The 12,067-nt window shown below is 28.8% G+C and overlaps 1 protein-coding gene across 4 annotated transcripts in view; it reads right to left on the reverse strand.

Annotated features, from left to right (window-relative positions):
• The window catches only part of Gug (arginine-glutamic acid dipeptide repeats grunge), a 53,135-nt gene that overhangs the window by 32,892 nt on the left and 8,176 nt on the right, over positions 1-12,067 (reverse strand). For all 4 annotated transcript variants that reach the window (XM_016063636.4, XM_043050550.3, XM_043050555.3 and 1 more), the window contains exons 2-3: positions 8,580-8,841; positions 3,884-3,983 (exon numbers count right to left, since the gene is read on the reverse strand). In XM_016063636.4, the coding sequence (XP_015919122.1) occupies positions 3,884-3,983; positions 8,580-8,668 (189 nt within the window). In that variant the 5' untranslated portion in view covers positions 8,669-8,841. The remainder of the gene's footprint in view (positions 1-3,883; positions 3,984-8,579; positions 8,842-12,067) is intronic.

Here is a 12,067-nt window from a genome sequence, read left to right on the forward strand (position 1 = left end):
AGTTTAAAGACCAGAGTGACCCCTCCTAGATTTTGATCAATTAAGCATCTAAAATCAATGGAATTTTATTTGATTTGGTGTATGAAAATATTTGAAGAAATGCAACATAAGACTTTTCAATTATACATAATTATGAGTTTTATTTAAATAATTCAGTTTTCTTTTCTTCTTAAATAATAATAATAAGTTCAAATACCTTAAATTCTTTTTTGAAACTGGGATAACTTATACCAAACCCACTTATGTTATGAGGTACCTACCAAAATACTTTAAGGGCCCCTTCTGTCATTCTAGGTAATAAGGTTCTATATATACACTCTTCTTTCCTTTATTTATGTCACACAAGAGCTGTGCAATGTACTATTGGCAAACGCCTGGGTAACATCCTGGAGGATGATCCAGAGAAGATATAAATATGCCATATCCCATTTTACAGGGAGGACACATTCACACCACATTTATCCATCCGCTGATTGTAATTTATACCTGAACCAGAGTAGGATCAATCTGCGATCCAGTTTCCCCAGAGGTATTGATTTGTTATGAGACCTTGCTACAGGGATGAGAGTAGTCAGAAAGTAAAAAAGAGGAAATCCAGAAAAAAAAAATTATATATATATGTATATATAAACAAAAATGTGCGATTTTTAAACTTGTAAACCATGTGAATATAAATCCCGATATGAGACTTTTAAATCACGTAAATATGAAACTCTACATTGAATTAAAAAAATGCAAAAATACAAATCATGATTTTTTAATTTTTTGATCACGATGCATAATTTTTAAATCGTGTGATATTACAACCACAAAAACGAATCACGATATTGGATTTTAAGCTCGCGTGAATACGAATTGCTACATAGGGCTTTAAAAGCTCGTAAATACAAATCGCAATATTGATTTTTTAAATCTCGTAAGTGAGAATCGCAATGTACAATATTTAAATCACCTGAATAAGAATCGCAACGTTCAACTTTTAAATCAAGTAAATACGAAAATCGAGATTTGATAATAAAATCGCGATTTTAAAAATGCATAAATACAAAACACGATATTGGATTTTTAAATGTTGTAAATAAGAATCGCAATGCGCAACTTTTAAATCAGGTAAATACGAAAATCGATGATTGATATTAAAATCGCGTGAATAAAAATCGAGATATTTGCAGAGTCAGGACTTGTGATTTCTAAAAGGCTTGTTTGTATTATTTTTGTTTAGACATAATAAATACAAATTCACAAGATTAATTGAATGAGCAAATAAATATTTTCACCGCAAATCCACCTCTATTTTTCCACTCTTTTTTGTTTGTTTTCACGCCAGAATACAAGAAGCAGCGGCGTCTGAATTACGAAAATACGAGCTATCCAGCCGACTGATAAAAAATACGGAAAATCTTATTTTCTGTGCGTGAAATAGGAGAAAATAGCTAAAATAAGTAAAAATGCGGAAGGGTCAGCAGCTAGGGCATAGATTGAATTTTCTGTTTATCTTTGAAAATCGTAAATAAATATAATTATTTTACTTCAATGACTGAATTTTAAAAAAAAAAACGGGATATTTATTAAAAAAAAAAACGAAACTTTTAGAGAATTGGAGTTTTTGATAAAAAGGCTGAAATTCGAGAGACAAAAAAAATCTCATCCCTGTATAAAGGTCAACCAGTTTTATCCCAAAGAAATGATTTTTAGAGAAACTTCAGAGGGAGGAAAAGGGACTTCAATAATTTCCCTCCGGGGAAAATTAAATTCCTCATAAAATATTTTAACTTGTGCAAAAAAAAAAAAAATGTCAGCGGAAATTAGCGGGAAAAATGGAAAAATCTGAAAAAAAGCGGAAATCCGCGAAAGAATCACATCCCTGTTGTTAGAACTTTGTGACCCTGACAGATTTAGTGTGCCCCAGTCATCATTTTGTACAGGGATAGTCTTCAGCCGGCGGGGATCAATCTCACGACCTCTCGGACATGAGCTCAATGACTTTACAGCCAGGCTTTCCTGGCCTTCCTTAACTGACACCCTAATGCTAACACAAGTATGATTAAACAAGAAATTAAATTGGATCAAATTATTTTATATCATAAATAATTTTTACTTTCCAAAAGTTATTTTTTGAATTACAGAGAAACAAAAAATGAGAGGGGTCACATAAGTCTCCGCTTTCTTTCCAGTATTAGTTTAAATGCGCTAAATCATATTTTTAATAAGTCATATTTAATAAGTTAATCACAAACTCAAAATTTTTTTAAAGATAAGTGACTAAAATTAAGCTTTTTAAATTATAAGAGAAAAACTAATATAAAAAACAATTTTCCTTAGTCATCCGCTTTTAAACTCAAATTTAACAACTGTTTTTAAAGAACAGTCAATTTGAAAGCCTACTGCTGTTATGGGGCTAAAATTGCAGCCATCCGAGTGCTAACATTAAATTTTTTTTGTTACATTAATTTCATTTTTCTATAAATTATTTCAGGGGGCTGCAGCAAAATAATTATAATTTACGACTACTTCTGATTATTTTGAGTTTTGCCTGGACATGCTTTATAAAACAAGCTGATTGGGTATCTGTTGCACAGGGCTAAAGAGAATAGAAGGGCTAGTTCACTCCGCACTTAGAGCTGAAGCTACGATTTCCCTCCTCATGACGTCACTGTGTCGACAGATCTCGGAGATCGCAAGCAAAGATATTATGATTACTTTGCATCTTTCTCTTTGTAAAAATAAGTTTAGACTTTTTCTGGTTATTAGCTTTCAAACTTTACGTAATTAACACATTATTTCCGTTCATAAACATAGTTCAAAAAAACTTCCTTGGCCATTATATTAAAAAATATACCATTTTAAACTTATAAAAATGTTTTACTAGTTGGGAAAATGACACTATAAATACTTTATTTTAAAAAGTTCAGTTTTAACTTTAATTATTAAGAAAAATGAAAGCATATATCGACACTTTTTTTATCTACATATTCTTTTATAACAATAAGTTGAGATAAATTTAGAATCCCTGATTTTAAAATATGCTTTTAATAGCAATTTGTTAATAGTTAATCACTATGAAACATCAATCTTAAACGCTAATTACTGAAACAAAATAATAATTTAGGTTCAAAATGACATTAAAAATTTTGCAATTGTTTATAGATATTTAAATTTACAAGTTATAATTTACAGATATTTAAATTTAAAAGAATATAATATTTAAAAAAAATCATAAATATTTAGAATAACTACATTAAAAAATATGTTATGAAATTAGGAGAATTTCAATTATATACTATATTTTATTTATACTTTTTATTTACATTTTAATTTTCTTTGACTTTATCCATTTTTTTAATTTTTTTCACCTGCCTTTCTTTTTGAAGTAACAAGGCGGTTTCTATTTAGATAATGAATTTTTATAAAAGTTCTTAACTAGAGAATAAACATATTGCTGTTTTATATAAACTGTGTCATTTCAGAACCCATTCTTTACATAGTTGTTCATTTACTTTAGGGAACACGCGGAAAATTATATTTTTTCCTTTTGTTTTCCTATCAGAATTTTTGCAAGTTGCAATCGCGCAAACTGGCATTTCAATAATAGTTTTAAATTCTTGTAAATTCACTGCAAAAACTGAGGAAAGTCATTATAGAAAATAACAAATGTCTTAGAATATCTCGTAAAAGGAAATGCTCCAATTTTAGTTAGAGCGAGTAAGGCCGAACGCTCCGTTCTTGAAGTAAAAGTGCGAGCTTTGCGCCAAAGCGACGTCATTAGAGAAAATCGGAGGATTGACGCTTCGAGAGTTTCTTCAAAGGAGTGAACCAGCCCTTCTATTCTCTTTAGCCCAGTCTGTTGCATCACTTAATTATAATATTTTTGTAGTTATCTTACTAAATCCATTGCATTTATAGTTGTGTCATCTCTAGAAGCAGCAATGCAGCCATCTTCAGCAGAACCCCCATCACACATACCAGCAAATGCAGCCATACTTCTGCGAAAGGAAAAAATTATTCAAAATGAATTTTTGCTCCATATAATAAGTAGATGAGCATATATGCATATTTAAAATTTATGAAATGTATTATTTAATAGGAAAAATGTTATATTTTTAAGTAATTATACAGTATAATATTTAGCCCGACAGTAACAATGAGTTTTTCAAATTTATTATTTTTTTTAACGAATATTTATTATTCAAATAATGAATAATTATTTTAGTGAGTAAACGAGTTAAGCTATCATTTGTACATTTTTATTACCAAATTAGTTTTTAACCATGCTAGGATGTGTCGACAAAATTTTCAACAAAAAATAAGCACCTTTCAAGGACTCAAAAATTATAAAACATTGTATTTGGAAGAGAAAAAAAAGATACTCATGTGTGTAATCATTAATAAAATAACTCGTTTTTGGCAAAGAACTTGATTCTTGATTTTATTAGCCACCATGAAAGCATTTTATATTAATTTAAATTGGATTCAATGTGATGTTGTGAATTCTATTCTTTAAAGTAACAATCACTTTGTTCCATTATGCAAAATAAATAATAAAAACAAATAAATAATTTAGAACAACAGTCAGTTATACTTCAATTTAAAAAAAAAAAGTGTATATTTTAGATTTGAATAAATATTAATTACTTTTTTTCTTCAAATGCCCACTCTTTTAGGGTGACCATATTAGGTGGGCCAACATTGCTCCTACACAGTAAGGACAAATAGTACTGAGAATGAAAAAACATGCATGCCTCGTCCAGGATTTGAACCAAACCAGAGAATAATGTTCATTAAAAACTGTAATTTGGTTCAACAGTTCTTTTATAACATAATAGTTCTAGATACTAGTTCTTTTATAACTTTATGTAGAAGCTTTCCAACACCATGAAAAAAATGTTTTTTTTTTTTTTTTTTTTTTTTTTTTTTTTGAAAAATAAACAAATTGACGAAAATTTCGAATTGCACATTCGAGTTATCAAAGTTCCATGTGCTCAATCTGCATATATTCTATTGTAAATCTCCATTTCTCAATCACTTTTCCCATGGTAATTGCTTTAGAATTCCACATGATTTTTTAAAAAAATTAAATATTTTTAATATGAAATTTTAATATGCGAATTTTAAATTTGGGTAATCACTTTATGATTTCTTTTATTTTTGTCGATTTCATTGCAAATCCAATCACTTTCAATAATTTTTTTGATCGTTTTTTTTTGTGTTGCAGTTATAACTAATAATTTCCATGTGGTTTTTAAAAAACAGGTAAATTTAATACAATATTACTACTCACGAGTTATAAATCGTGTATTTGATTGACTGCTTTTTGATGTGTTTTATCTGGGTTGATTTCATTCTAAATCTTAAATTATTTTTATTTAATAATTTTTTTTAAAAGGCAGTTATTACTAAGCTTTTTGCAATCATTTTGAAAATTCCATATTTTTACTAAGAAATTTGTTTGATACATGAGTTTCAAATCGCACATTTAAATCTCTTCTTGAGCGCTTTGTTTGTGGCGATTTTATTGGAAATTCCAGTTATTTTCGAACCATTTTTTAGGCAGTTAGCGCTCTACATTCCATCGTGGTTTTAAAAATTCAAATTTTTAATATAACATGCAAATTTTAAATAACGCATTTAAATAATTATTTATTGACGCACTTTATTCATGTTGATTTCATCGTAAATTTAAACGCCTTTTTTGTGTGGCAATCATTGTGAAATAATTAATGTTAAGAAATAGAAATGATATCTAAAGTATAATACCAAATAAATATTGAATCTTATTTTGTATTATAATGGCTTTGTTTTAATTTTTAGTTTTTGTTTAAACCCTAAAAATTTTTTTAAATTCAAATATTTAATTTGAATTTATATTACTCATTAAAATATGTATTCATTTTTTTTTTATTTATTTCACAAGCATTAGTTTTTTCTCTTTTTATTAGAATTTATTTTGAAACGAACTTGTGTATTACGTGATATCCTGAAAAAAGAAAAAAAAAACCCATTTCTTTTTCCATATATTTATACACATTTTTTAATAAATCGGTTTTTGATAAAAAGGGAATAAACTTAAAAAAAGTATCAGTTTTTAAATTTTTGAATAAATCTTAATAAATAATTGAAAGTATTTAATTTGCTGTAAATATATTACTAAATTTACTGACAAAAAAACTTTAGTGCTTAGAATACTAATGTTTATATAATGTTTTTCCTATTTGTCATCAACATGTTTAAATACGCGTGTGGCACTTCGTTATACATCCTGCTGAGTAAGTGGCCTTCATTCGAAAAGGTTGCATACTCTTACTTTTAAGTCAATAATTCTTTTATGTTTTATGCTCAATAGTTAAAGATTTAAAAACAAAAGGTTTAAATTATCTTGAAATAAAAATACAGAGACAGGGAACTCACCAATGTGCTTAAAATTGAAAATTTGACAAAACAAACAGTGTTTTGGTGATTGATTTTTTCTACCATTAAGAAAAATATATATTCCCTTGATCTTGAAAATAACATCAATATGAATTTTTCGGAACAAATCTTGTATATTTTATTCGATTACAGTTATTTCCCTTAGATATGTCACATAACTAATTAGAATTATATTAAGTCCAGATAATGTAAGCAACAAGAAAGATTTTACTAACATTAAAAATTGGAGCAAAGAAAAAATCGTAAATTCAAATTAACACTTTCATTGACGGATCACGCAATATCACCAGATGAAACTCTAGCAGTTTGTGACAATAAAGCAGATAAAGTAGTAGCTAGATGCATATCATCCAACAATTTTACCAGAAAGTATGTGTTCTCATGACAAAAACATATTTTTTTATTAAAATAAGCTTTTGTAAAATTTAAAATGGTTGAGAAAATGAGAAAATTTAATTTTGGTTTCATCTCTATAAATTACCACTTTTTAGTGATCAGTAGAAATTCGGGATATTTATGGTTCGATTCTATAGGGCAAGAATGAAGCCTGAAATAGGGAGCCACTTGCCAAATTCCGCAGAGTTGCACATGTGAAAGTAGGAATCCTTCTAGCCAAATTCGAATCATCGTATCCAACATAAAAAAAAAAAAAAAAAAAATTAAGTTGTCTGTATGGTACGGACGATGGTGTAACAGTCTCTGAGTGAATGACCATGTAGTAAATATGCTTTAAGTGCTAATTCATGGTAATAATTTGAATGGTAAGAAGAAGAAAAAAAAAAAAGTATACATTTTACAAACATCCAATAAAAATTAGCTTCCTTATGAGCCCGTAAAAAAGATCATAAATAATAAGCACGTTTAAGTACTTTTTAAAACCACGATACACCCTGCATACTACTACACAGGGAAAAAATAAAATTAAAGTTTTTGTATATTTTTTCTGATTTATTTTATTGGTGATTTTAAAAAAAATATTTATAGTCACTTAAAAAGCAAAAAATATAATTTAACGGAAGAAGAAAAAAAAACTTCATATTCTTTTTTGTAATTTAAAAAGTTTTTAAATCTTGCATAAAAACTGTTAACTAATATCTTTTAAGAAATTTTACTACTATAATTAACTAAGAACTACTATATTTTTTCTAATAATTTTATCTATTAAATAAAGTAATATGGTTAAATAATTTAATTGTAACATTGAAAGTTTAAACTTAAAATAGTAAGAAGCTTTAATAAAGACACTTATATTTAGCGTTTTCTTTTATGCGATCAAAGATTTTCAATAACACCAGAGCTTCAACAAGTCAAGTAAATAGGAAGAACTGTTTTCCATCATGTCAGAATATGAAAGATACTTTTTTTAAAAAATTATTTATAATTTGATATTTTTTCCAAGTTCTGCAAGCAAATGTTTGATATAAGTTTTTTTTTCTGTTCGTTTCATTTATGGCAAATAATGGGATAAAGAATTTTTAAATTAATTATCTTTCTCATTAGTACATTTAGAATCAAATGTTAGCAAGCTATGAATCTTTTAAAAACATTTCAGGGGATAACAAAATGTTTTTTGGGGTCTTAATTTTTTCCTTCCTGAAATAAATAAAGTTTTTATGTATAAAATCTCATAAAATTGGTCTTAAGTAATAGTTCAGATACTAGACCCTTAACTAAAAACTAAGAATATAATTTAAAAAAAGAGAGATAGGTTTTGATATGCATCCTTGGCAGTGTAAAAAAAAAAAAAAAAAAAAAAAGAGCGGCCTACCACAAAGACATTTTAATTTATAAATTTAGAGGATTTTTATAAAAAACTCAATACTACAAAACACAAAAGAATTATAAAAATAAACTTCAGTCATGTTTTGCTAGAGCAAATATGACGGTAGTACATTTTTAATAAAGGTTTAAGTTAAAAATAAAGAAGAATCAAAATTTCTTTTGAAGAACATAGGACAAAAGTAAAAAATATTAAACAAAAATGGAAAATTTTTCTTTCTTTACAGCATTTGGATGGAAAAATTTTTCTTTACAAGAAGTAAAGATATTAATGTTAAAACTTACTTTAAAGCTATAAAAATATATGACTATTTTAAATTTATTTTTTCAATTGATATAAATACAAAGAAAAAAAAATTATAGATAAACTGTACCTAGCTGCTCGTAGATACATCTGAAGATCACAATCAGGAACACCAGGATACCATCTTAGTTCTTCAAGCGCTTCACACTTTTCTGGCATTTCGTAAGGCTTTATATTGGGCTTATATTCAGGCAGCCGAGCCTGGTGGCTGGGACCCACCCTTATTTCTCCTTGAATTGTCGCCAGCCTGTGAGATTAAATATTTCAAAGGGAAAATCTGTTCCAGCAATAACAGAGCTACTCAAAAGCGAATATCAATACTAGCTGCAAGACTGAAATAAAAAATATTAATGTAAACTATACAAGAAAATATCATCAAAATTCACAACTGAACAAATATGGGCAATTATCTGGGAAGGTGTGATTTTGCACTTCTAATTTTTTAATTTTTCAACTTTGCACAAAGGGTGCAGTTTGGCATTTTTTAACAAGACAATATATGTATTTTTCTAAAAATACTAAAATCCATGAAACATCTTCATTTATTTTGGCAAAAATGAGGTTTAAATATGTAAATTTGTCAGAAAGTGTCATTACCATCCTATGTTGAAAATGATGAAAAAATTCCATAAATACAGTTTTTGTAGATTTGTTGAAGGTTTATAATCGGACATTAGCAATAATCTAAATAAAATCACCAAAATAAATCGTTCTAGATTCTTTTTTTTTTTTTAAATAAAATTTTAAAAGGTTAGCTTATTCTAATTTTTTTGTATTATAGAGTGCTTACTGTTTATTTTTGACAAGTAAAGTTTTTTTTTTTAGCCTAATTATGTTTTCAACTTAAATTACCATTAAATCTAAGTACCTTAAAAACATATACTTAAATATTCAGTCATAAATAATTTAAGGATAAACAATTCTTAGGCAAGGATGGTAATGACAGCGGTAGGATGGTAATGACTGAGGAAGGATGGTAATGACTGAGGAAGGATGGTAATAACTGTGAAATGGAAGGAAGGATGGTACATACTATGTTTGGAATATATTTTAGCAAGTATAAAATAGAATTAATACAGAATGCTGGTTGTGTAAAAAATATTTTTTACACATTAATTTTTATTAAATACAGATTCAAAAATTCTGTCAATATGCTCCTTTTCTGAAAAAAAGAAATATCTACGAGATACGGGAGTAGGAGGATCTTTAATGAGGCATAAAATCTCTTCAGCGGGTATTTGGTGCTTGTCTTCTTCTGTAGGCCAGCAAAAATGGCTTTTTGTTTGCGAACGAGACATAAAGTTGATTTCCAGGACATTTTTTTGCACCGATTCCACAACACCTGCACATTAAAGCCTTGATCACTTTTATATATAATACATAACATTTAAAAGCAAACAATTCAAAACATACTACGACATGCTTAATAAAAAATAGTTTACATACCTGGGAACCATTGATCATCAAAAATGACAGCAACCCATTGTCCTACAGGTACTTTTGATGGGAATCTCTTAGAAACTCCTTCATCTCTTTTTATTAGTTTTTTGGGAGGGCCCGAGATATTTGATTTCCTTCTCTCCCGGAGTCCTTCAATTGACCATAAATATGGCTCAGCCAAAAAATGGGAACATGGTTCAATCTTGCAATTGAAGCAACTTAAAATGTGCAATTGCAATTGATCACAATTGCTTTCCTCCCATACAAGTTGGTGCAATAACATTGTATTTTTTACAGCTTTTAGCCAATTAGGTACAATGCTTTCAACTCTATGAATGTCTGCCTCTTTCACTTCTATTACTGTTACCTTAACCTTTTCTTTTCGGAAAACATTTAAAAATTGTTCCGTTGTTGTGATGTCTTCTCCATGTGCAACTGCCTGGTCAGCATAGTGTTTTATGAAACCCCCAATGCCATCTGCAGGTGATTTACCGTGACCAGCTTCACTAAAATTCCACGTTGCCTTTTTAAATCCTAAAGTAGTAGCAAAATGAGCAAACAGAAAAAAATTTGTCTTGTTTCTGTATTGTGTAGTGGGACCATCACTTTGAAAATGAATTATATTGGCATGAGGGAAAAGTTGTTTTACTTCTTTTATCACTGCACAAAGATGTGCCCATACCGCACATGCATCATGTCGTAGGGATCCACTTATTGTCGCAAAAGAATGACATTTTTTCTCTGATTCACTACTTTTACAGTAGAGTACAGCTGTGTGAATAGTTATTTGACTTTTGCTTGCTCCAAAATGAGCAGATTGAATTTCTCTGTGATATTTGCATTCATAATTTTCAGAAAAATCAATTATTATTAAAATTTCATTTTCTGCAAGATTGTTTCGCAAGTTTTTCATTGCTCTAAACTGGTGGAATACATTGTAGCAGTGCTTTAGAAATTGAGGCAAATGAGTTTGCATTTCAGCAAACATCTCATTGACTTTGCAATTAATTTTATTCTTGGATGTAATTTGAACTGTAATTTCTTTACCTTTATTGTTCACTCTTTTTTCTTTATTTGTTACCCATTTGTGGTAAAAACTTTCATCCTCTATTTTTTCATCATTTACTACAGTAATGACTTTGTCTTTACATTTTATGCAATCACGGTACATGCATTCTTTTGACATTACATCACAAACAACTGCGCTGGAGAGGTTACTTGCTTGCGAATAAGGTATTACTTTCAATATTTTCAGCTTCGTAACTAAATATTGAAAATTTGCATGCTTTTTACACATGCACGTATCCCTTGCTGATATATTAGGCTTGACAACCCAAAAGGGCTTCGCTCGACAAAACGTAGAATATGATACATAAAATGTACTAGAACAAAGGAATTTCTTATGCAAGTTCTTTAAGGTATCTACCAGGTATCTCTTTTGTTTTTTAATTTTATATTTTGTTATACAATCCTTCTTTCCTGGGGCTATAGTAGAGTTTTCTTCATCTTGAAAAAAAGAAAATAATGCTTTTTTTATACTTGGTAATAGCGAATTTGATACCCTTTGGTAATTCAATGCTGATCCATTATTCTTGAAACTAAAAGTGAAATCTCTTGTTAATTTAATTAATCTGTATTTTTTTAAAATTTTACCTGTCACAAACTTTGTGAAGGCAAATTTTTCCCTGTTAGTTTTCCTTAATTTTGCATTATGAATCAATTGATTCACTAGTGCTTCATGAAACAAGAGACTGCGTTTAACAGCTTTAGGATCTTTTAGCAAACGTCTTACTTTTTTCCTTGGAGTAAGACACTTTGAATCTTGGAGTCTTTGACAGCGTTTCTTGTATTTAGCTGCCCTTTTCTTCTCAGAAGCTAAAGCACTCTCCAAAATTTTTATTTTCTTAGATGCAGCATTTCTTGCGCGCACGACTCTTTTCCGCCCAGACTTCTTTTTCTCAATGCTTGAGGTAACTAAATTATGCAGACCTAAGCTATAACTGCATGATGGTGAATCTTGTTGATGCTCCTCTTCTGCAATTAACCTTTTCTTTGCTCTGTAAGTTTGAGCATGTACTCGCCAACTCTTTCGCTGCTGTCTTTGTTGTCTTTTAGGTT

This window comes from Parasteatoda tepidariorum, chromosome 6 (genome assembly GCF_982258835.1).
Source record: "Parasteatoda tepidariorum strain Cologne lab strain chromosome 6, Ptep-v5.0, whole genome shotgun sequence".
Lineage (NCBI taxonomy): Eukaryota > Metazoa > Arthropoda > Arachnida > Araneae > Theridiidae > Parasteatoda > Parasteatoda tepidariorum.